The sequence below is a fragment of the Chelonia mydas genome, chromosome 14 (genome assembly GCF_015237465.2).
Source record: "Chelonia mydas isolate rCheMyd1 chromosome 14, rCheMyd1.pri.v2, whole genome shotgun sequence".
NCBI lineage: Eukaryota > Metazoa > Chordata > Testudines > Cheloniidae > Chelonia > Chelonia mydas.
In genome coordinates, this window is record NC_051254.2 from 41873295 (window position 1) to 41899246 (window position 25952).

At 51.3% G+C, this 25952-nt stretch overlaps 2 protein-coding genes across 2 annotated transcripts in view; both read left to right on the forward strand.

Moving 5' to 3' along the window:
* Window positions 1-326: 326 nt before the first annotated feature.
* The window catches only part of LOC119567463 (C-type lectin domain family 2 member E-like), a 160485-nt gene continuing 134859 nt past the window's right edge, over window positions 327-25952 (forward strand). The window contains exon 1 of the mRNA XM_043529036.1: window positions 327-382. The gene's annotated coding sequence lies outside the window, so the exon portion shown is untranslated. The remainder of the gene's footprint in view (window positions 383-25952) is intronic.
* On the forward strand, window positions 1093-11007 carry LOC114019602 (early activation antigen CD69). Its single transcript, XM_037913338.2, has 7 exons — window positions 1093-1278; window positions 3598-4151; window positions 4868-4969; window positions 6805-6974; window positions 8447-8550; window positions 9936-10438; window positions 10744-11007. The coding sequence occupies exons 2-6, from the start codon at window positions 4139-4141 to the stop codon at window positions 10063-10065; spliced, it is 519 nt and encodes a 172-aa protein (XP_037769266.2). The 5' UTR covers window positions 1093-1278; window positions 3598-4138; the 3' UTR covers window positions 10066-10438; window positions 10744-11007.

The window sequence follows — 25952 nt, forward strand, 5'->3', positions numbered from 1 at the left end:
GTGTCGCCCCCCCGCCCCCCGCTCGTTCCCCCGCGGGTCTGTGCGGGGCTGGGGGCAGGCGGTTCCTGTGGGGCAGGCGACTCTTGTCCCCTCACTAGCACTGGGAAGCCACAACCCTGAGAGTGACAGTTCCCAGGACCAATGGGAAGAGGCCGTGGCCCCAGGTCAGCCTGATTGACACAGCGTCAGGCCAATCAGGGAGTCAGGAGGCCAGGATGGGTCCCGTCCTCCGTGTGAGCGGGACTCCCCCTGGGCGAGGCAGGGCCGGGGCCAGAGACGCAGCGCAGGGGGCCGGGGGCAGCAGCCGCCGCCGGGCCGGGGCCGAGGCCGAGGGGAGCCCGGAGCGAGAACAGGGGCGGGAGCCGGAGGGGTCTGGAGCCGGGTGCGGGGAGCGGCTGGGGCCAGCCAAGGGCGAGCTCCCCAGACGCCCCCAGCCAAGGGTCCCTGCGGGCCAGGCTGGGCGGGGATCTGAACCCGACGGGGGCTGATGCCGGGGAGCGGGTCCCACCGCCCAGAGGCCGCGGTGCGTGGCCGCCCCCAGAGCGAGTCTCCAACCCGCAGCGTCCCTGCAGCGCGGCCGGGCCGGAGGAGGAGGCCTGGGACCTGCCAGGAGCAGCCCGTGAACCGCCCTGAGGAGGAGTCCTTGTGGCCCCTCAGAGACGGAGACGTTTATTTGGGCCGAAGCTTCCGTGGGCCAGAACCCACTTCATCAGATGCAGGGAGTGGAAAATACAGGAGCGGGTATAAACGCATGAAAGGATGGGAGTTGCCTTACCACGTGTGAGGTCAGTCTAAGGAGACCATTCAGTTACCAGCAGGATCCCAAGGGAGGGAGAATAACTTCTGAAGTGGTAATGAGAGTGGCCCATTTCAGGCAGTTGACGAGAAGGTGTCACTAACAGCGGGGGGAAATTAGTATGACCCAAGCACTCCCAGTCTCTATTCAGGCCTAATCTGATGGTGTCCAGTTTGCAAATTAATTCCAGTTCTTTATTTTCCCTCCCTTGGGATCCTGCTGTCAATTGAATAGTCTCCTTAGACTAACCTCACACTTGGTAAGGGAACTCCCATCTTTTCATGCATTTATACCCGCTCCTGTATTTTCCACTCCATGCATCTGATGAAGTGGGTTCTAGCTTCGGTCCAAATAAATGTGTTCGTCTGTAAGGTGCCACAAGGACTCCTCATTGTTTTTCCTGATACACACCAACATGGCTAGCATTCTGAAAGCTGACGTTCCAGAGACACTGTTTGTGATGTTCCCTGCCACAGAGCGGGGTAATGTTTTCCTTTAACCTCTCTCATTTTTCCTTATTCTTTTTTAAATTAATTGCTGATTAAATAAATTGCATTTGCTTTCAATTGTATGTAATGATCAGTGGGTCAGGGAAGTGCTCAGTGCAGAGAGAGTACCCCCGAGTGGGGACACCCTAGCCCCTGTCCTAGGTGACCACAGCAGGGTTGGGGGTCGAGCCCCCCCAGGAATCCTGGGCCCAGCCTTGTTGGGGTGACAAGGATTCTGCCAGCCAGGAGGGTGGAAGGGGAGTCCTCAAGGGCAGGGAGGCCTCTGGATAAAGGAAGTGGGAGCGAGGAGTCAGATCCTTCCACTAGCCCATTTAACCGGGGTCGTGCAGAAGCCAGGAAAGTTCCCCACAGTCGCGGGAGCATTCCCCCGCTTACATATGGGGCAGGATGCGCTGGGGGCAATGATGCCCCTGGGCTTGCCGTAATGAACAGCCTGGGATGTGTCTGCCCTGCAAAGCCAGGTGGGGTCTGATCTCTCCGTCCCACAGCAGAGCCCGCAGGGTTTTGCCCTGGGGTCCGAGCCTTGGTGCTGCCTCCCTTAGAGGCGTTTGCTGGGGCCGCCTGCTGCCCGGAGCTGCCGGATTCGCTCTCTGGGCTCCTGCCCTGTTGCTCTGGCGCTGTCTGTCCCGGCAGATGGGGTCCCCCCTGCAAACACCGGCCCGGGCGGCAGCTGCTGCTTCTCTCCCTGCCAGAGCAGATCCACAGAGACACCGGAGAGTGTTGGCTGGATTCTAGTTACTGTTTATTTAAACGGCTGCCCCAGCCTGTGTGTGTGTTCGCTGTGTTCGTCTGTTGTGTGGTTTGCAAAGGAAATTCACCACGGTCTCTTGAGCCTGGATCCTGTGAGCAGCGGGGGAGAAATGGCCCCTAGGGCAGATGGGTGCTGTGAGGAGGGTGGGCAGCTCCTTTCCTTGTGTGACGTAGGAGGGGGCTGGGGACAGCTTTAGGCAGGTGGCAGAGAGGTTACAAGGTGCTGGGCTGGGGAGAATCCGAATCCCTGTACGAGCCCAGGAGACTCTAACCGGGGAACCAGCTGCATTTTCTGTCTCCCGGATTCCTGCCCTTGTAGCATTTTATGACCCACAATGGCACTATGGGGCAATGCCCAGCTGGCTGAGGTAGCTATTTCCCCCATCCCCCATGACCCCACCGCTCTGCTAATAGCCTAGAGGAGCTGTGAGAGGGGGGGGCTGTTTGTTTAGCTGTGTTTTATTGGTTCCTTGATGCAGCTGTTTGTTTATTGCTTGATTGAAATGGCATTTCATTCCCACTAGGGGGCAGATGCTGTCAAGTCTCTTTTGCAAGAGCTCTCGTTCTGTTCCCCCAAAAGCTGGATCTGAACCATTTCCCCCTCTGCCTCGAAAAGGCGGCAAATTCAGATCTGATCAAGGGGCTACGTTTTCACGCAAGGCACAGCTAGCCTGTGGAACTCACTGCCACAAGGTCTCATTGATTGATCTTCTTTTCTGAATCCTGCCAAGCTCTTAGGCGTTTACAGGGATAATGGGACCATCCAGAGTAATAACTGTTAATATTACAAAATACCCTGGAGCGGGAAGGGCTCTAAGTGGCAAGATACAAGCCCCAGCTTCTAACCAATGGGGGTGAGGGAAGAATCTCTCTCTGGGGGCAGGTGATTCCATCGCTGTCCAGTACAGGGGTGTCCTGTCCCCCGCTGGTGCTGACTGCTGTTGGAGTCGCTCCCCTCAGATCTGCTCTGCTGCTGTCACAGGGCTCAGCTGGGAATCTGTGTCTGCTGCTCTCCCAGTCTTTGTCCTGCCAGGGGTGCAGGGACTTCCTGGGGCATCCCGCAAGGGCAGAGAGAGGGAACTGCCCCCCCGCGTGCAAAATTCCAGGCTCTCAAATTGAACCATTAGGACTTCCTGTAAACTATTTGCATTAGGGGAAGCAAATACATTCCTGCCAATTCAGGTGTGTCTGCAGAAACAGACATGACCCATCAGAGCTGAGGATCTTACCCCATTGACTGCAGTGGTGCGATGGCTAATTTCACCAACTGGGGATCTAGGGTCCGTGATTTCAATGGAGCTGCCCCAATTCCCACCAGCCCGGGATCTGGCCCCACACTCTCTACATGGAACTGACCCCAATCCAGCGCGTCTCCGTGTGTTTGTCAAGTGCTTTGGGATCCTTCAGATGCAAATCCCTGTAGAGAAACCCAGGTAGTCCGAGCACTGTCCGTTCTAACTGCCCCTGCTGTGCAGGGCTGTGGCTGGACAGATAAAACCCCGACACAAGCCAGCGAGAGTAACCCGACAATTCTCTCCACAGGTAAATCCTTGAGATCAGACCCCACAGGACGGGACACGGACGATTCAGTGACCTGGAGTTGATTTGGCCAGTGCCTGCTAAGGCTTGTTTCACCCTGGGGATAAGAGCAGTGTCAAGGAAAGCTTTGAAACAGTTCATTCGAACGCAGCCCAGACACCGTCTGGCTGGTCAGGGTATTCGGGAAAACTCACAATCAAATTATGTTTGAAAAGTGTTTTTCCTGATCACCGCACGTAGCCAAACCGCGCTTGAGCTGTAATCGTGTGAGCTGTTTTGAATCTGTCCTTACGAAGGGCTCTGCCAGCACCTCCAGCCCACTGTGAACAGGCCTTAGTTACTGGTGGCTGCAGAAAGGCATTTCAGATGAACAAGTCTCCCGTTTTGGAGTCCGTGAGTCTTTCGGAGACAGAAGAGATGCGCCGAGTCGTCTCCTGCTGAGACAACAGGGCCAGAGCCAGACCTGGGTTCCCAGGAAACCCCAGTGACACAAAACAGAACAACTCCTGTGACCATCGCCCCACAGGGTGGAGAGAGCCACGCAATGTGCCCTGCAGGTACAGCTGCCTCTTTGGGATCTTCTTACACTTCTCCTTTCCACCCCGCGTTAACTCCGTGCGCGCCTTGATCAGCTACGGCCTTCAAGATACCCCGGCCTTTAGCCCAGGCAGGAGCAGGCTGTGTCTTTCTTTCCAGAGGTCCTTGCTCAATCCCTGCGTAGTCACCCCACCTCCTCCATCAGTGCTAGACAGGCTGGTCAACTGTCCATCAACGTCTTCTGGATGGAAAATGCTTTTTTGAACAAGAATTTTTTTCCACAATTGTTTTGTTCAGAAGTTTTCAGGGTTTCAAATGGAAACAATGCCAGTCTTCATTCCGGATGGACAAATTTTGGGGGGAGGGGAGTTTTGTGTTAGAAAATAACGAGAAGAATCAATTTTTGATTTATGATGTCAGAGTCTCCTGCCCCCGTTCTCTCCCTTTTTAAATATATACTTTCACTGGAAATATTTTCAAGGGGCCGGGAATTCACTGAAAACCTCAAATTGAAACCCACATTTTTTCAATCCCCCCCCGCTATAAAAGTTGAAAGGACTCTCCTTCCCCCGCCCCCAAGTTGGAATGAACATTTTCACTTCATTCCCTCTAAATGTCTCTCTCTATTTGCAGAATATGCCCCGTTTTTTTTTTTAAAGGAGCTCCAGCGGATGCAGTTAGTCAGCGTAGGGCCCCACCCTCCCTGCCTGAGGATCACTGGCTCTTTCTATTACAGGTTCGGGAACATGGACACATCGCTGGGCAGTTCCGAGTGTGGTTCTCAATCTCCTACTGAGCATCATCCTCATCATCCTAATCGTCCTCCTCGCCGTGTCACGTGAGTGTGGAGCCCGCACTGACCCCGTCCCTGCACCTTACACTCAGCGCCCGGAAACGTCACAATCCCCCCCCTTCCCCCACAGCCCATCCCTGCTTCAACAGTCACATCAGACTCTGCTGAGCCCGTAGCGTTTCTATGGGGTTTCCGCCACCCCCATTGTCCCACTGGCTGTTGGGTAACTCTGCTGTGTCACCTGAAGACACCTGGTTACCCAGGGCAGTGAGTCACCGTCTTACCCCCCTGCCTGCAGTGGGAGGGAGCCGTACCTGCACCTGGCTGGCTGTCAGCTCCCTAAACCCACCAGCCTTTCAGCCTCATAAGTCCTCTCCTCCAGGCTAGGCCAGCCCTGGCTTTTTCTTGCAGGTTAACAATAGCTGCACCCCAGTCCCTGCATCCCTTTGCAGCATTCCCCTGGGACATCCACCCCAAACATCGGCTACTCACAGAAATCCCAGATCCTCTGCCCCCAGAGATGCATGTGTCCCTGTTTAATAGTTTGACTTTATATTGGTATATCACGCACAGCACTTCTGAGCACTGGGTCTACACTCGCCTTTCCTGTCTAATAAAGCCACCCCCACCCCCCTCCACTCCCTCAAAGTCCAGACTCTTGCAGAGCTGGTCGGCTTCACAGGAATGAGGATCCAAGCCTTCCTGAAAGCCACCCTGCTCCTCCTCAGGGAATGGATTCAGTGGGTCCACTACAGTGAGAATATATTTAAAAACTCTGCTCACTATACAAAATGGTCTTCTGACCCCAGTGAGCCAGCCACATTACCAGGTCAGTATTAGGTTGGATCTTCCCCAAAATGCCATGTTTCCAGTCAATCCTTTAGCACCTAAAACTAAAGGCTCATTATAAAAGAAAGAACAAGAAGAGAGTTGTGAAATGGTCAAGCAGTCAGGTAGATACAGAGACTTCAAAGTCCACAGATCAGATTCTTAGCTGCATTGGTGTTTGCTGGCTTGAAAGTCCCCCTGGAACACATCCACAGCTTGGATGGGCCACTCAGTCCTTTGTTCAGAGCTTCAGTTTGCAGAAAAGTTCCTCCAGAGGTAAGAAGCAGGACTGAAAACAAAATGGAGAAGGTGCAGCTGCCCTTTAGGTTCTTTTGCTATGTGGCTGGTACTTCCTGTGTCCCAAACACAAGCTTCACAGCACAGGACATGGAAAAGCCTTCAAGCTCTCTGTCCGTCAGCCTGCCCCTACATGTCTTGCTGACTCATAAGGTGTAGCCCCTGTCTCCTTTCCATGGGTTCATTGTACAGCTGAGGACCCTTGATGGGCCATTGAGCAGGCGAGGCAGTGCTGATGCCAGTCTGTCTGGGGGTGTCCCCCAGAAACAAAGCACAAGTTTGGAAATACAGATATACCCTACACATCTAGAACTCGTAACACAAAAGTGATACAAACATATAAACAAGGTTATCGTACTTGGCAAATCATAACATTTTCGCAGCTACCTCACATGGCCTATCTGGCCAGCTCGTTTGCCATTTGATAATACTGGTATCAATAATATCACTAAGTGTTCCACATATTTCATACAGCGTCACGGTCTGTGCCTGCATGGGGCCAAATGGGGACCCCAGCAAAGGAGAGCAGGGTTGGAAAGGAGACTCCAAATTCACAGCTGGTGTCGCTGTGGGGAGCTGGTGGAGGGCGCTGGTCTCTCCCTGTTGTAAAGGGGAACGTGTCTAGGCACAAGCTCAGCTTCCCATGGTGCGGAGGGTGTGCGGTGTTCCATGGTGTGGTGTCACTCTGGGACTTGTTGCCGTGGCTACAGAGGGAGACGGGCAGATCTCTCACCCTGTTACTTTCTCATCTCCAGCAAAGAAATCTGAGCCGTGTTCAGCTGGTCCTGCCTGCCCAGACGGCTGGCTCGGGTACCTGGGGAAGTGTTACTATTTCTCACAGGCTGCAGGAAACTGGACCGACAGCCAGAACAACTGCTCTGCACTCGGTGCCTCCCTGGCCGTGATTGACACTCAGCAGGAAATGGTGAGCCCCAGATTCTGGGCTGCACAGGGTGGGGGTGGCAAAGGCGGCTTTCTGCTGGGTTTGCCCTGGGGCTGTCAGGGCCCCAGATGCTGCTTGAATTAAGGGCAACTTCTCACATCCCAGAATAGCCAGAGTACAGAGTGCTCCACCCACTCTCCATCCTCCCTGTTCACCAGAGATTGAGTTGGAGCAGTGCGGGGCTAATACGCCGACCCTCTGCTCCAGGGGAATTTACAGCAGGGGAATCCAGTTGCTTTCCTGCCCCTTTAATGTGACAGGAGCAGCATTGCCAACCCAAGTGTTCAAAAATCATGGATTGGGACCCCCAAAACCATGAGATTGACTTTAAAATAACAGCTTTCAAGGCTTTCAATTTGTTTCCTGGTGTCGTAGCTTTTAGGGATCACATTTACAAGTTTTTTTTCGGCAACCATGAGGGCTAGAACCTTATGAAAGACGAGTGTCTCTTGTAATCACCTGACTCCAAGAGCTGGGGTGTTAAGAAAAACACCAAACAGCATGAGACTCTCAGTAAAATCACGGGATTTGGTAAGAAGGCAGGAGTGCTGAAGGTCTGGAATGCAGCTGAGAAGCTGAGCCAGGTGGCTGCAAAATCAGAATATAGATGGAAAATTCTGATATTTTCACATTTGTCTCTATCATGAGTCAGGACAAGAAGTTGAAATTCACAAACTTTTTACTTTGCATTCAGTTCCAGAAATGTGTCAGAATATGTGGTTTCCACATTTGATCAAACCAATTTCTTTCATCATTCATATATCAAAGCAGTTTGATTTGTCAAACCAAATCAAAACATTTTGCTTTCGCATGGTTCAACATTGAACAGCACCTGTGGTTCCCCATGGGGGTGGTCGTTTGGGTGCCTTCTGTCCCCTTCTGTGTGCTGAGATTCCAGGTTGGACTATATCTCCCATGATGCCTAGCAGTGGCTCAGCCAATGGGGAAACCAAGGTGCATTATAGGAGACTTAGTCTGGGGGAACCCAACCCATAGCAGAGAATGGAGGTCTGAGGCGCAAACTATAACTCCCATGAGGCACCTTGGTAACTCAGCTGGCTACAGAAAAATGTCGAACTGACCCGAAACAAAACCATCACTCAATGGAAAATAGAAACTTTTCAAGGAAATCAAAATTAAACGTAGGAAAAATTCAACTTTATAGGAAACACATTTTCTGTCACAGAAATATTGATGAAAAATCTTCAGCCAGCGCTTTGAAATACACTAGACTAGTCTGAGCCCGATGTCCCTGCGTGGGCTGACCAACCCATATCTCACGGAGCGGATGGGTGCTGCCTCTGAGTTTGGGATGTCATTTGTTGGTGTAGAATTCCCAGCCTGGACCACCTGCCCAGCACCCTGAGTAGCAGCCCAGAGAATCCAGTGAAGGTTGTAGAGATCCCAGAGACGGAGATGTGTAACATGTATTTGTTTTTACATTTTTAACAAAGGATTTTCTGATGCACTATAGAGGACCCTTTGACCACTGGATCGGCCTCCGGAGGGAACCGAACCAACCCTGGATGTGGGCCAGTGACACTGAATTCAGCAACTGGTGGGTCCATTTCAGTTCTGTTAACTCCATAAATGTTGCAGCTCGCATTTAAAACAGCAGAGTGGCCGTGTGGTTGAGGCCTGGGGCTGTGACATGCGAAATGGGGGTTCAGTGCCTGGGTGACCGGGGGTGAATTGCTTGAGGCTGGATTTTCACTGCTAGTTGAAGCTATGATCCCCTTGGGACTGTCACCTGATGTGCTGAAATTACCTGTGAGCCTATTTTCCCTGCCAGCCTGGGACTCCAGAACCCTGCCTTGTTGAGCCAGACACGCTAACTGCTGCAATACAGACCCAGGCCTGGTCCATGCCCCCAAAATTTCAGACTTTAACTGAAAACAGCTCAGCAGGTCACCTGTCTCCAGCACCCAGACACCCAGCTCCCAATGGGATCCAAACCCCAAATGAATCCATTTTACTCTGTATAAAGCTTATGCAGGGTAAACTCATAAATTGTCCGCCCTCTATATCACTGACAGAGTGATATGCACTGTTGTTTGCCCCCGCCCCCCCCCAGGTATTAATCACTTACTCTGGGTTCATTAATAAAGAAAAGTGATTTTATTAAGTATAAAAAGTAGGATTTAAGTGGTTTCAAGTAATAACAGAGAAAACAAAATAAGTTACCAAGCAAAATAAAACAAAACATGCAAGTCTAAGCCTAATACATTAAGAGACTGATGACAGGTAATATCTCACCCTCAAAGATGTTCCAATAAGCTTCTTTCACAGACTAGAGTCCTTCCTAGTCTGGGCCCAATCCTTTTCCCTGGTACAGTCCTTGTTAGTTCCAGCAGACATCTAAGTTGATAAGCAGGGGTTTTCTCATGACTGGCCACCCCCTTTCTCCTGCTCCACCCACTTTTATAGCTTTGGCACAAGGTGGGAATCTTTTGTCTGTGCTTGTCCCCATCCCCACCTCATCAATGGAAAAGTACAAGGATTAAGATGGGCTCCATTACCATGTGACGTGGTCACATCACTGTAAGGCCCCTAGTCTCCATTGTTCCTGGGTTGGCCCACACATCCACAGGAAGGTTTGCAGGTAAATAAACCATTTACCACCAATTGTCCTCGTCAATGGGAGCCATCAAGATTCTAAACCACCATTAATGTCCCACACTTTGCATAATGATAATAGGACCTCAGAGTAATACTTCATATTTCTAGCTTCAGATACAACCATGATACGTGCATACATATAGGAGGAATATATTCAGTAGGTTATAACCTTTGTTATGATACCTTACAAGACACCTTTTGCATAAAATATATTCCATCATATTCACCCTCATAAGCATATTTCCATAAAACATATGGAGTGCAACGTCACAGCTGCTCGAATAGTTGCACAGGGTTTTTTATTATTATTTGTTGCTGTTGCAGGTTTACGATAGATGGAGGAGGCCTATGTGCTTTTGCAGACAATGGAGAAATTGCCAGTTCAGACTGCTCCAGGGAGGGACACTGGATCTGCAGCAAACCAGCGGAGAAACCAGAAGGCAGAGCAAAGTGACGGTGACCTGGATGAGGCGGGGCCTTGTCCTTTTCACGGGGCTGTCCCAAGCTGTCAGTGACTGGGGAACTGGATGGGGCTGGCGAAGGGAGACAGCCCCAGCAGCAAGGAAGAGAGACGCTCGCTGAAGGACAGCATATAGCTCCTCCACTTGGAGCCTCTGGCACCCATTGGGCCATTTGGGGACTGGGGTGAGGGTGCTGATTAGCCAGCATACCCCAGCTCGCTCTCTGGCACAGAGAAGGAATCTTCTGACTTGGAAATCAGAAGGGGAGCAGCCCAGCCTGCTGTGTCCCTCCTGTCAGACGCCCAGGGCAGGAGCCTGGCCCGGGCTGTGGCTAGAGGCCTATGGACCAGCTGGGGCCATCGGGAGGTGCTGTGGCCCCTACAGCCATGTGGTGAAGGGGCCGGTGTGAACCCTGCAGCCTGGCGAAAGGACGCATGAACTCTGCTGTACAGCGAGAGGGGCTGTTGTACAGGCCCTGCTGAGCGCTGGGGGAGCGTGAAGAGACGCCACGGACAGGAGGGGATGGGTGGAAGGTGCTAGCATAGACGTGTTTGTGTGTGTGTGTACATAGATACTTGTATAATAATACACCAGCTCCCAAAAGGAAAACTTTTATTTTGTAAACTTAAGTCCTCATGTGAATGGTTCCTCCCAACCTCTGCCTTCGGGAGGTGCTGTGGCCCCTGCAGCCATGCGGTGAAGGGGCCGATGTGAACCCTGCAGCCTGGGGCAAGGACGCATGAACTCTGCTGTACAGGGAGACGGGCTGTTGTGCAGGCCCTGCTGAGCGCTGGGGGAGCGTGAAGAGACGCCGCAGACAGGAGGGGATGGCTGGAACGTGCTAGCATAGATGTTTGTGTGTCTATACATGTGTGTACATAAATATTTGTATAATAATACACCAGCTCCCAGAAGGGAAACTTTTATTTTGTAAACTTAGGTCCTCGAGTGAATGGCTCCTCCCAACCGAGGAGGGAAACTGAGGCAGCAGCTGCATCCTCCCACCAGGGCTGTGAGCGCCCCTCCCCACAAGGACTAATGAGCTGAGGACAAGGTGAGTGTGTCTGTTTTTCGGTCATCCTTCCTGTCTTTCCCTCTGCCTGCCGGGGAGGGGCTCCCCCAGAATGAGGGAAAACTCTGCCCACCAGGGGGTGATGTGGTCGAGGGGAAGGGCACTGCACTCACTGGGCTTTTCTCTGATCTCTGCCTATAAAGGGCCGGGCTCCGCACTGGTGTCTCTGCCCTGGGGAAGAACGGGTCTGTCATGAGCCCACTGGAGTGTGGGGGAGAGAGCTCAAAGAGCCGGGCTGTTCTCTCTCTGGCCAGGCGCAATCCCCAGGAACCGTTCCTGTTGAGACAAACTGCGAACAGACACACATGCTCGCTAACCACCGTGCTAAGCCTCAGGAAGATGAAAAGATTATTTGTATCAGTCATAGTTCCCCTCCCCACTCTGAACTCTGGGATACAGATGTGGGGACCCACATGAAAGACCCCCTAAGCTTATAAAGCGATTCAGTACAGCTGCCAAGGAGGGATTTTATGCTACCCTTTTTCTTTATATTTATGACAGTATCACTGTCAAGGTTCCTTCCCCATTCTGAACTCTAGGGTACAGATGTGGGGACCTGCATGAAAAACCCCCTAAGCTTATTTTTACCAGCTTAGGTTAAAACTTCCCCAAGGTACAAACTATTTTATCAGCCATTTTATTAGAAGCTCCTGAGATGTGTTGGATCTCGAAATCAAAATCTTGGAGAGCTAAACTCCACCGAATTAGTTTTTTGTTATTTCCCGTGGCGGTATGAAGCCACTGTAGAGCAGCATGGTCGGTTTGCAGGTGGAAACGACGTCCCCAAACATATGGGCGTAGCTTTTCCAGAGCGTAGACAATGGAGTAACATTCTTTTTCAGTGACTGACCAGTGGCTTTCCCTCTCACACAGCTTCTTGCTGAGAAACACTACAGGGTGGAATTCTTGATCAGGTCCTTCCTGCATTAAAACTGCTCCCACACCACGCTCGGACGCATCTGTGGTTACTAGGAATGGTTTGTCAAAGTCTGGGGCCCTTAGTACAGGGTCAGACATGAGTGTCGCTTTAAGCTGGTTAAAGGCCTTCTGACACTCTTCGGTCCACTGAATGGCATTTGGCTGTTTCTTTTTGGTTAGGTCTGTCAGTGGGACGGCGATTCGGCTGTATTGCGGTACAAATCGCCTGTAATATCCAGCCAAGCCTAAGAAGGATTGGACCTGTTTCTTTGACTTTGGGACAGGCCACTTTTGGATAGCATCCACTTTGGCCTGTAGGGGGCTGATAGTTCCTTGACCCACCTGGTGTCCAAGGTAAGTCACTCTGTTTAGGCCTATTTGACACTTCTTAGCCTTAACAGTTAGTCCTGCCTCCCTTATGCACTCAAGGACTTTTTGTAGATGTTCCAGGTGGTCTGCCCAGGAATCCGAAAATATGGCCACATCGTCAAGGTAGGCGACTGCATATTCTCCTAATCCTGCTAGGAGACCATCTACAAGTCTTTGGAAGGTGGCGGGTGCATTCCGCAGCTCGAAAGGAAGTACATTAAATTCCTACAGCCCGAGATGTGTGGTGAAGGCTGACCTTTCCTTGGCGGATTCATCTAGCGGTACCTGCCAGTACCCCTTGGTTAAGTCCAGGGTAGAGATGAACTGGGCCCGTCCCAGTTTCTCCAGTAGTTCATCTGTGAGTGGCATTGGATAGTTGTCTGGGTGGGTTACAGCGTTTAGCTTACGGTAGTCCATGCAAAAACGTATCTCCCCATCTGGTTTGGGAACCACTGGAGATGCCCATGCACTGCCAGAGGGGCAGATTACCCCCATCTGTAGCATATCCTGGATCTCCCGTTCTACAGCAGTTTTAGCTTGAGGAGACACCCGGTAAGGTTGGACTTTAATTGGGTGAGCATTGTTATACCAATAAATTAAAAACCAGCAGGATCTTATTAAAGGGAAAAAGGCAAAATACCACATTTATTGTGAATGCAGAAAGAATCATAGTAAGCAGTTAGTTACAGCTATAACATTCCATTCAATCTCATATTTATTCACACACACACACACACACACACAGAGGTTCTGCAAGGTTGTTATCATAGTTACCAGCCTTAGAGTTGCTCATGCCAAGCCACTGGCCAGGTGGCCTGGACATAAGGAGGGAGCAGGGCCTTGTCAGATGCTCATCTGATGCTCCTGGAAGTTGGTTTGCAGAATCAGACCCCAAAGTTCTCACTTTTTAGAGTCTATTTTTATAGGAATTTCTTCCTATGCAAGTCTGTGGGAATTGCTTCATCATGCTGTTGCTGAATCAATCAGCAGATGGCACATTCCTGACGGCTCCGTGCTGCTAGATATTATCTTGTTCTTTGGTTCTCCCATTCTTGAGGCTGTTGGGTGGATTCCAGTCTGCCCTCCGGGGGTCCTCTGGCTATTTCTACTTGACGCCTTCTTCAGCCGATGGACACTGGATTCTTAGGCTGGCACCTCCCTGATCATTCAGTTATTATCCACACCAAGCATCCACCCACATACATCCTCTATCTCCATTTTAATCACAATTGTTAATACAACAAAAGGGCGGGGAGTCTCTGGGTGCTGTTTCTGTTGTTACAGAGTATTGCTTTGAGTCTCTCTCTGTGTGAATTGCTTTGAGAAGAGATTCAGTCTTAGAATGTACGAACACAATTAGAAGCTTGCAAGTTTCACACATAGAGGGAGAGAAACAGTACCAAAAACCAAGAGAGCTCTTAATTAGTAATACCCTGGAATTTAAACTATGGGGAATCAAACTCATTTGTGATTTTAATACAGAACTTCTTTAATATGATCCAACAGCATTACCTGTGTCAATGGAGTGGTATGCTCGTTCAGTCAGTCCTGGGGTGGCTGAGAACGTCGGCGCGTAGCTAGTGCACAGCTCCTGGATCTGCTGTCGCTGCATACGCCCAAGGGTCATGGAGAGGTTCACCTCTTCCACACCACCAGCACTTTTCCCTTCGTAGTAGACACCTTCAGGCCACTCAGCGTCGTCTCCTCCCTGGGCTGTAAACTGACAACCCTTTAATTCTCTGGAGTAAAAGGGCTTTAGAGAATTCATATGGTACACCTTAGGCTTTCGGTTGGAGGTGGGGAATGCTATGAGATAATTAACGGCTCCCAGGCGCTCCGGACCCATGAATGGCCCTTCCCACGATGCTTCCATTTTATGGGCCTGGAGCGCCTTTAAGACCATGACCTGGTCCCCTACTTTGAAGGAACGCTCTCTGGCATGTTTATCATACCAGGCTTTTTGCTCTTTTTGAGCATCCTGTAGGTTTTCTTTAGCAAGGGCTAGAGAGGTTCAGAGGGTGTTTTGTAGGTTGGTTACAAAGTCCAGAATGTTAGTTCCTGGAGAAGGTGTAAATCCCTCCCATTGCTGCTTCACCAACTGCAATGGCCCCTTAACCTCGCGGCCGTATACAAGTTCAAATGAGGAAAACCCTAAACTGGGGTGTGGTACAGCTCTGTAGGCAAAGAGCAACTGCTGCAACACTAGTCCCAATCATTGGAGTGCTCATTTACGAATTTACGTATCATGGCCCCCAAAGTTCCATTAAACTTCTCCACCATGCCATTTGTTTGATGGTGGTAAGGAGTGGCAACCAAGTGATTTACCCCATGAGCTTCCCAAAGGCTTTCCAGAGTTCCTGCCAGGAAATTAGTTCCTGCATCTGTGAGGATGTCGGAGGGCCAACCTACCCTGGCAAAAATGTCTGCTAGTTCCTGGCACACACTCTTAGCCCTGGTGTTGCTTAGAGCTACTGCTTCCGGCCACCGGGTGGCAAAATCCACCCCGCTCCCTGCAGCACAGCGCCCCCTAGCGCCGCACTGGGGAAACGCCACCAGCCCTCGTATTCGCTGGTACCCAGTGAAATCCCCAGCTCTCCAGGGGAAGTTACGGCATTCTGCTCTTTACCCTCTCCCCCCGCTCCTGGATCGCGAGCAATCGGGACCTGACTGAGCAGGAGACATGGCTTGAGAAAACCGATGGCGTTTGCTCCTGGGCAGCAGCCGGTTAAGGGGGCAGCATCTGCACCCGGATCCGTCCACTGGAGGAAACGGGAGAGCCAGCGTTAATTGGACGGGAAGTTCCTCTGGATCAGTGCTGAGCGAGGCAGGCACAAGGGGGTGCTGTGCTGGGGGCTGGGGGTGAATTGCCGGTGGGTTTCCTTTCCGCCTCCCGAAATTCCTCCTGCAGGTTCAGGCGGATACAGGATTCCTCTTCACCGTTGCGTTGCTGTGGGCTGGTGAACAGCTGCCACAACCCACCCCAGAGGGGGCTGCATTTCAGGGCTGGATGCAGTGAATTCTATAGCTCTCCTATAGACCTCCTTGCTCCTTGTACTTTGGGGTCGTTTGGGCTGAAAAGAGGACGGGAAGAGGACCATAAAGCCCTGGCATTCAGTGATCTGGGTTCAATTCTCAACTCTGCCACAGCCTGCCCGGGGTGACTCTGGGAAAATCACTTAATCTGTGTTTCACCATCTCAAAGCCACTGGGGACTCCAGAGGGTGCCTGGCCCGGATGGAGCCCCCCGATATGGGGCGTGGGGGGAATCACAGAGCTGTTAGGTGGAAAATGAGGACACACGGGGTCCCTGCCAGCTTCTGAGCATGGCCACGGCTGCCCGCAACTCTGCAACTGTCCACAGATCAAAGAGCAGGTTGAAGGCAGCCACTGACCCCTTCCTGCTTCAACCCCGCCACCCCCGCTCAATAGCCCCCCAAAGGACTTTCACAAGCTGACACCTTCAATGACTTACTTATCTCAAAGACAGAAAGAAGACGAACGGGGAAGGAGGGAGTGGAGGGAAGGGAAACGGGGGTGTTCACAGAGCCCCTGGCATTGGGGGAGAGGGAATGGGGGGACAGAGAGCCCCAGCCATTTGGGGGTGGAGAAGGGAGGACCCTGGAATGGAGGTAGGGGGCGACAAAGAGCCACTGGCCTGGGGGGGGGGGGGCAGATGGAGCCCCTGGTATTGGGGGAGAGAGGTGCTGTGCGTGTGTCGGGGGGACGGGGGGGAGATACTGGAAACAGGGTTACAGGGTAGAAATGGCAAACAAAGAAATAATGGAAAAAGAAATGACCCAGGAACCATGTTCCAGGCCTTCTGGCCTATGTGTCTATTCTTAGTGCAATGCTTAGTGAGTGTCTGTCTTCTTTCCGTCCCTCCCACTCCACTTCCTGCGATAACCATCGCTGGTCAAAGCCTGTTTATATTTAGATTTCATATGTCAGGGCCAGAACCACACGTCGCTGGGGCTAGCAGAGGGGCTGGTCGCATTTCTGCAAACTCCAAAATTAAATATCATAAATATCTTATTTCCATGTGGAAACTCCACAGCACGAATCCATAGCACATATATTTGAACATTTCTTCTTAAAAAGAAACCCCATGTTTTCTTCCCCTCGCTCCCAGATCCACGGCAGTGAAACTGGACAGTGGAGTTTGACTCTGAGGCCCCGATCCTGCCAGGACGTGCCCCCGTGCTGAGCTTTGAGCCCTGCAATGGGACGACAGACAACGCACAAAGTGAAGCATACGGGGAACCCTTTGCAGGATCAGGGCCGTACGTGCGAGCAGACTGAGGCCCAGAGTGAGGAGGGAGCCCCAGGGCCCAGGTCTCATTCACTGGGCACTGACCAGCCCGCATGCTCAGGGCCGGATTGTGGCGCCCAGCCCCAGCGCTGGGTAAGGACTGGCACACAGCCCAGCTCCAGCAGGGGAGCCTGCAGGCAGCGCCGTGCCCCAGAGATGCCCCCAGAGCCCCCCACTGCTCTGGGGGAGGATGGCTAATCACTCACTGCACCCCTAGGTGTAGCCAACCGCCCGTCCACGCACTCAGCCAGCTCTGCTGCACGGCGCACTGGGGGGCTGATTCAAAGCCTGCTGAAGCCGGTGGTCAGTGGGGTGCGGATTAGGCCCTGGGGAAGGGAGGTGGGGAGTCGAGACTCCACCCTCTTCTTGCCCCTCCGTGCCCACTTATACAGATTGAGGGGGGAGAAGTGTGAAGCATGAAAACCCTGCTCCCCCCATGCCTGGAGCCACAGTCTGTGCACCCCTAACCTAGTGCGGGAGTCCTTACCCACAATTCCCTTGTGTGGCCGTATTAGGGCTAGTGACTCCCTCGCCTTGAGCGAGCCCGGCAGAAAGACCAACGTGTGCTCATGGAGCTAAAGTCTGCATTGTAACACAGGTGCACAAAGGGGCAGAGTTAAGGGTGCCTGGGTGAGCTTAACGTTAGCATTTCCTGCCTTCTCGGGCCTCACTCTGCCATCTTAATGTTTGCTCAGCAGTATTTTTTGTATGGACTTGCCTTGTTTTTTAAAAGAAAAAAAACTGTCTCCCGAAAGGTCTTGAGCTCTTTGTCCGGACAATTTGGCTAGATACCACCACAAGGGCAAATATAGAACCAGGTTTGCATGTCCCTGCTCTGAAAAAATTATGGGCCAAACCCGATCTGGTGTAAATTGGCCAGGACTCCATTGGAATCATTGGAGCCAGGTGCCCAGCTGATGTGAATCAGCCGTAGCTCCGCTAATCGATGGGACCCGATCCCGGCTGGTGTGAATCCACTGTCGTTCCCTTGAAGCTGAAACGTCCTGGTTTTTCCTGTCATCATTCGAACCATTCCCATGTTGAATAACCACAGCTGGGCTCTTCCAAGGTGGGCTCAGAGCGCAACCCCCATTGGCTTTCAGTGGGAAATGGACGTTTCTCTCCCACGGGCGTCTTTGACAAGGCCAGGCCACAAAATGCTGACGTGGGACGTTACCGCAGCCGAGGGCCGACTGCGCTCTGTGTCCAGCGGGAGCCGACAGCCCCGTGGAAGGAGCGTTCAGTGCGATGAGCAATGTCTGGAGTGGAATGAGCACAGACATGATCCGAGCTGCTGTCTTGCTCAGAGGAAAACATCTGTAGTGTCTCTGCTCAATTCATTCAGACACTGAGTCAACAGAACATAACCCTCCACTCTGACAAATATGCCCACGTGGTGTGGCGGGGCCAGAGGCTGGCTGTAGAAAAAGGATTTTTTTTTAAAGTTTGTTGATCTTTGCAGGAGTGTTTCACTATCCTAAAAATGTTACCCCAAAAGTGTCCTGGTTTTTAATGTTCAAAAAACAGCCTCCTTCACGCTGAGCTTGTAGCAGATGGTTTAGCAACTGCGATAATTAAGGCTGCCTAGATGTCTCTAGTCTAAAGCCACTTAATTCTACCTTTGAATCTTTCTTCACTGAGCTGAAATCTCCTGACACTGCTCTCTGCCAGTCACGCCTGAGCTAAACGCTGTTGTCTTTTTTAAGACTAAGGATGGGGGCAGAGACCTGGTTAAAATTATAGGTTACCATGAAAATAAATGAGTTTATGGAGATAAGTCTCAGGGGGTCGCCGTGTTTGTCTGTATCCACAAAAACAACAAGGAGTCCGGTGGCACCTTAAAGACTAACAGATTTATTTGTTGTGTTTGAGTTTATGGACTGATTTAGTCACACAGCTTGTAACAAATGAGAAATAATGAGGAGGAAGAGAGAAGAACGGAAACGTCGGGATGTGGTTCGGGTGACACATTCTAACCTCAAGCGAGTGGTTGCTGTAAGAGAAACTACACCCCATGTCTATAATGAGACACATTCAGGCTCCCACGATTTTTGTGCACAAATAACGGATGCAACAGAGCCGTTTAAACCCACTTGGTGCATCGAGAGGCAGCCAGGCTAGAATAGAATTGCAAACGCCCACCACCAGCTACCAGCTGCCCTGGGCCCCATGCGGCCATGGGGCTGAGCTCGCGCCGGCTGCAGGGGGGCAGGGAGAACTCCTGCTACGCCATCACCAATCCTGTGGGGCTGGCAGTGACCTGCAGGCCGGCCAGTGCTGCTCTCCCTGCAGCAGGAGCAGGGTTGGGCGTAGCCAAGCCCGGCGTTACCAAAGACCAAGGATTAATAGCTGCTGTATGTCTGCGGCATCAGTCCAGGTGGGGACAAGCACCTGGCTGCCCTAACTTGACAGGAAATCCCACCTTCTGACACGTGGAAACCTGCGCCCTAAGGGGCAAGACCAATTCCATTGTTATTTGTATTATAGTAGGCCCTACAAGAGATCAGGGCCCCGTTGTGCTGGGAGCTGCCCAGACACACAGGGAGAGACGGTCCCTGCCCCAGCTGAGATCAGGGCCCTGTTGTGCCGGGAGCTGCACAGACACACAGCCAGAGACAGTCCCTGCCCTGAAGAGTTTATTATATAAATTGAGTCGACAAAGGAAGGGTTTTTAATCCCATTTGCAGATGGAAGTAACTTGATCCCCACCCTGCATCAGAAAGGTTATTATCCCCATGCTACGGATGGGGGAACTGAGGCACAAGTGGTCACCAGGGGAGCTTGCAGCAGTGGTCAGGAATTGATCCCAGGTCTTGTGAGGGCGAGAACCCTGCCCATGAGCCCACGGCCTGCCTTCCCCTCCCCTCAGCCCGTGGCAATGGGGCCCAGGCTGTCGGCAGGAAATCCCACCTTGTGACACGTGGAAACCTGCCCTCTAACAGGAAAGACCGATTCCTTTGCCTGTTCGATCTCTCCGGCCCTGCCACGGACTGGGCCTGCAGCTTTGCGCCCAGTCGGAGCGGGGGTGGTCCCGGCAGTGACCAGGGCAGAAGGCGAGTGATTGTATAAGAGCCTGAATCACTCTGCTCTTGCCGTGAGATGGGCCGTGCTCCTTGGCACGGCTGGCAATGCGGCCTGTTCTCCATACACCTCCCTTTGTTTCTGAGGCTCTGACTTAGGGGACGTCCACACAGCAACATCCCCGTCCCCTCCGGGGTCAAGGGACTCAGGCTCACAGGGCAGGGCTAATGATAACAATGTAGCCAGGTGGGTTCTGGCTCATGTCCGGGCTCTGAAACCCAGTGATGGGGATGGGTCTTGGACTCTGGGCTCCAGCCCAGTGCCAGACACCTACACTGCTATTTGTACCCCACGCAGCTTGACCCCGGTGAGCTGCTGAGAGGTTTTTTTTGCTGTGTAGGTGGCCTCATGGTGTCTCAAAAGCTTTTCCTGCTCTGGGAAATGTCGACTTTCTGGTTAACAGGTGTGAGCAATGGACACAGGATCAGATGTATCCATTAGCAGCTGCAGGTGCATTTCCCGGAACAAACAAGGTCTCTGTTGAGAGGATTTTAATTGCACAGACAGGGAACAGCTGCAGTTGTTTTGCAGGGATAATGTGTAACCAAACCCCCAAACTAAACACCCCTTCCCTTCCCCAGCAACACAAATAACTGCCAGATAGCTCCTGCCCCGCCTGTGATTGTACAAGAAACACCTGGGGCCTGGTTCTCACACACACACGCTCTGCTCTTGCAGCTGGAACGGATGGGCTTGTGCACCCTGTCTATGCTTTGGTTGTGCTCCTAAACCCCCTACACTGGGTGCTGGGAGCAGGGCTGGTTCAGAACCAAGAGACTCCGGCGCCGCAGCCATGGGGCGAGCTAGGGCTAGCTGCCGGGGGGCAGGCAGAGCTCCTGCTACGTCTTCACCCTGCCTCTGCTGCCAGGGGTGAAGTGTGAGCCGGCCAGTGCTGCTCTCCCTCCAATGGGAGCCCCGTCACCTGGGACCAAGCGTGACCTTGCCAAAGGCCTCGTCCCTCCGCTGCTGTTTGTCTGTCTGCAGGAGCTGGGCAGGGGCTGGAATTTCCCTTCGCAGGAAGTGTCAGGGTTTTGAAGTTGACGTTCCTTCCAGACGGGAATGAAACGGCCGAATTCGGACTCTCCCGCCAAAGGAGTGTCTAAAATTTGGCTTTCAGTCGATGGTTTCGATTTCAACGTTTAAATTTTCTATTGCGATGCGTCATGCAACGTAAACTAAAAATCAACATGGAGAGTTTCACCTTCCCAAAGCCACTGGCTCTGATTTTTTCTAAACAAAGTTGCATCGGAATTGGCCCGTTCCCGCAGAACATTTTGATTTTGTCCAAACAGCATTTTCCCATGAAAAACCCGCTCCATTGGGGAAATTTTCTACCCGCTCTACTTAATAGGTCTTGTGCATGTGCAAAGTCCGTTGTGCTGCGAATGGGAACAGACTCCCATGGGCACAAAACAGCATCTCCTTTCTTGTGTTTTAGTTTTTCAACTGTTCACTGTTTCTTGTAGATCCTGTTCCCAGAACTCACAATCCATTCATCTATATGTAGAAATATCTTCAGCCACTCCTATTTTATGCAAGGCCATGCTGGTTAGTAAACATCTTAAACCACCAGTTCTGCATCTAGGATGATCAGGGGGTTTTTTGGCGACACCTCCAGCTCAGTCTCCAGATAACAAACAAGCTACTTCTGCAAACTGCTTTCCATGACCACGCTAGGAGGTCACTTCATGGTTTTCAAGCACCAGGCCAGTGTCTTAACTCCAAATCCCGGTCTCCTGAGTGCAGAGAAATGGGGGTATTTCAGCTCAGCACTCTAATGGGACTGTCTGGCCCTGGTTCTCTTCCATGTCATTGGCAGGGGCTGTCACTTCACACACACTCAGAGCAGGGGGGTGTCACTGCAGTGATGACGTCAGACTGTGACTGGGGTATGTAAGATCCAGCCTTGGCCACCGTTACTCTGTTGCTGGCTGGGAGACAGAACCCGGCTCTTCCTCGGTGCTCCAGAGGTACCAGCCTTTGCTCCAGAGACAGCCCTGCCCGGGTGATGCTGGGGGATGTGATCAGCTCCTCCTCAAAGCTGGTTTTGTTGCTGTGTTTGCATATGAACAGGACCAGGGATTTTGCACACCGGGGAGGTCTGGCGTCCGTAGGGCAGGGTAATGTTGCAATAACTGTCAGATGTTTCTCCATTGTGAAGCTGGACTCTCCGGCCCAGCTGCAGGGTTCATTCTTGGTCTCAAGTCATTTGACGGCCCATTGACAAACTAGCGAACAACCTGCCATGTCATCAGCAGGTGTAAATTGGACCTACTGTCCGTTGACACCAATGGAGCTGCGGCCGATTGACACAAAGTGGGGATCGGGCCTGGGGCTGGTTTGAGATCAGGACCAAGGGAGGGTAGAAAAGACCAGTGATGTAACTTATGTCATTCAAGGGGACACAGCGGGTCGCACCCTGGAGCAATGTACATTATACCAAAGCAAGTGGTAGAGTAGACAAGGTCTAAGTCTCTGTGACAGAGTTGACGATGGGACAGTTCTAAAAAATCTCCATTGAGTTATTTTACCTACATTGGTAAATTTCACACCCAGGTCTTTATTACGTGCCATTAGTCTACTTTTTTAACTTGGAACTTTCCCACATTTGAAGCGATGGGATACCATAACAATAGTATATTTATTACTATTGTTGCTCCTTTGGCCTGAGCGGTTTGCCCGGATTCAGGGCCTTGCAGGGTTCTTTCCATTAGAATGAGAAATTGGTGACATGAGTCAGGTCTATTCTTGGTGTGATCTCTTGTATTTCAGAAGAACACAACAGAAACAAAAACCACAGGCCTTGTACTTGCTCAGAAATCCTAAGCCTGCCCCTCCATTGAGCTCTGTGCCCAAAAAGCTCAGTCTCTCTGCTCCCTCTCAGGGCCATGCTCACAATTGCTTCCCACCTCTAACACACACCGACTGCAAACCAGTCTCCTAGCCCCTGCATTTGCAATCAGGGAAACCCCTCGGCCCACATGGCTTAGCTGTGCCCTGCCATGTGCCTTGGATGGTCCCTCCATTGTCCCCCGCTGCCTTTACTACAAAACAGGGGTTTCCTGGCTTCTTCCATTGAGTCTGATGGAAGGTGCTTAGCCACCCATGGACTCTGACGAGGTCTGCGACTGTCTTAGGAGCAAAGACTCACTTGATGGCATCCATCAGCATCTCCCACCCAGCAGAGCAGTATATTTGTGCAGTGTCTAGCACAGTGGGGCCCAACCTGGAGGCTTTTAGATGCTTTCTATAGTATTAATTATAATGATTTCCCTGTGGAAGGCTTTAAAGAAGAGTTGGGAATGATTTAGGCAGCAGTATATCCAAACTGAAGAAGGGAAATGTCCCATCTGGCTGACCGACAGCCTTTTTATTCGTTAGGGTCATGGGATAGTCAAATGCAATTTTCTCTGTGTAAACTGAGCCAGGGCAGGTTTGAACTGAAGCCCCAGGGGTCTGGAGGCCTCAGCAGTTGCCAAAGAGAGGAGTTACTTCATGGTTTCTTGCCAAATCACATTGTCAGGGGAAGCTCCTCAACTGAAGAGGTGGTTGTGTTAGCTCTAAATCCAGACATTTCATAACTCAGGAGACACTGCAGAGCAGAGCTGGTCAACATGTTTCATTTCAAGACAGATGTTTCTGCGAGAAAATGTCACCTTTGACAAGATTTTGAGGGAATTTCTTTGGAAACCAAAAATGTTTCCATTTTCAGCAACCAAACTCCTTTTTTTTTCCTTTAAAGTTATAAAGCAACTGAAAAATTTCTACCGATCCGGTGAAAATTCTCAGGAACACCAAAAAATGTTGGCCAAAAATTTCATCTGGGTGTACCAGCCAGGGGTGTACCTCACAGGGGTGTTTATGAGTATAAATAGATTCATGATTGTGAGGTGCTCAGATACTATGGTGATGAGGCCATATAATGAGACTGGGGACATCTTTGTTATTGTGGATCAGGAGGGATTCATTTTTTAACAAGGGGCTCTGGGATCCGCATAAACAACATTCTAGGAAATGAACTCACAGAGTTCTTCGTCCTTCCATCGCTAGAAATGACCAGAATGTGTTGTCATAGAAATATGCCCTCTCCACCTAGTTGAAGGCTATCAGCCTGTTTCCCCAGGGTCCTGCCCCTCGTGCAGTCACTGACCCTAGTGCAAGGTGAGTATCCAGCGTTGGGATATGGAAACATTTTGCAGTAGTGTAAAAGACCACACACTGGTGTAAATCAGGCCCCACACACTGATGCAGAGATACGACTGCAGCCCGGCTGGCTCTGGCTTTCTCACCACTGAATGGGGAATGTTGTCAATCTCTGGCAAATCTTAATCAGTACCACCAGATCTGGTTCATTCCTGGGTAGGATGCTGAGGACAATCAGTACATTCTGATGAGGTTCAACAAGGACAAGTGCAGAGTCCCTGCACTTAGGACAGAAGAATCCCAGGCACTGCTACAGACTAGGGACCGAATGGCTAGGCAGCAGTTCTGCAGAAAAGGACCTAGGGGTTACAGTGGATGAGAAGCTGGATATGAGTCAGCAGTGTGCCCTTGTTGACAAGAAGGCCAATGGCATTTTGGGATGTATAAGTAGGGGCATTGCCAGCAGATCGAGGGACATGATAATTCCCCTCTATTCGACATTGGTGAGGCCTCATCTGGAGTCCTGTGTCCAGTTTTGGGCCCCACGCTGCAAGAAGGATGTGGAAAAATTGGAAGGAGTCCAGCGGAGAGCAACAAAAATGATTAGGGGTCTGGAACACATGACTTATGAGGAGAGGCTGAGGGAACTGGGGATGTTTAGTCTGCAGAAGAGAAGAATGAGGGGGGATTTGATAGCTGCTTTCAACTACCTGAAAGGGGGTTCCAAAGAGGATGGATCTAGACTGTTCTCAGTGGTAGCAGATGACAGAACGGGGAGTAATGGTCTCAAGTTGCAGTGGGGGAGGTTTAGGTTGGATATTAGGAAAAACTTTTTCACCAGGAGGGTGGTGAAACACTGGAATGCGTTACCTAGGGAGGTGGTGGAATCTCCTTCCTTAGAGGTTTTTAAGATCAGGCTTGACAAAGCCCTGGCTGGGATGATTTAGTTGGGGATTGGTCCTGCTTTGAGCAGGGGGTTGGACTGGATGACCTCCTGAGGTCCCTTCCAACCCTGATATTCTGTGATTCTATAATTAATGGGCAGCTGTGATATTTATTTTCTATGCATCACTAGCGTGACAGCGTGACAATATTCCAGTGCCAATAACTAGCCATTATATAAAGGAGAGTAAACACAGATTACAATGAAATGCGTTCATGGAGAAGAACAACAGGAATGATCTGAGGTTGGGCAAACCCGCCTTACAGTGAGAGACTAAAGAACAGAGCTGGGGGTGCTGACTGTATTGTGTATTCCACGCAAAACACAGTTTTGGGCCAGCCAAAATGCTTCATGAATTCACCAAATCATTTAGACCAAACAATAAAATTGGGGGTTAGATTCTCCAGGGGGTTTAGGGACCATTTACTAAACCCCTGGAGGAGGTGGCGGGGCCAGGGCCCCCACATATACCCAGTGGTTGGGGCACACACCCGGTGTGTGGGAGGTGTTGGTCTCTAAGGGTATGTCTACACTACGGAATAAGGTCGAATTTATAGAAGTCGGTTTTTTAGAAATCGTTTTTATATATTCGAGTGTGTGTGTCCCCACAGAAAATGCTCTAAGTGCATTAAGTGCATTAACTCGGCGGAGAGCTTCCACAGTACCGAGGCAAGCGTCGACTTCCGGAGCGTTGCACTGTGGGTAGCTATCCCACAGTTCCCGCAGTCTCCGCTGCCCATTGGAATTCTGGGTTGAGATCCCAATGCCTGATGGGGCTAAAACATTGTCGCGGGTGGTTCTGGGTACATATCCTCAGGCCCCCGTTCCCTCCCTCCCTCCGTGAAAGCGAGGGCAGACAATCGTTTCGCACCTTTTTTCCTGAGTTACCTGTGCGGACGCCATACCACCGCAAGCCTGGAGCCCGCTCAGGTAACCGTCACAGTATGTCTCCTGGGTGCTGGCAGACGTGGTACTGCATTGCTACACAGTAGCAGCAACCCATTGCCTTGTGGCAGCAGACGGTGTAATAGGACCGGTAGTCATC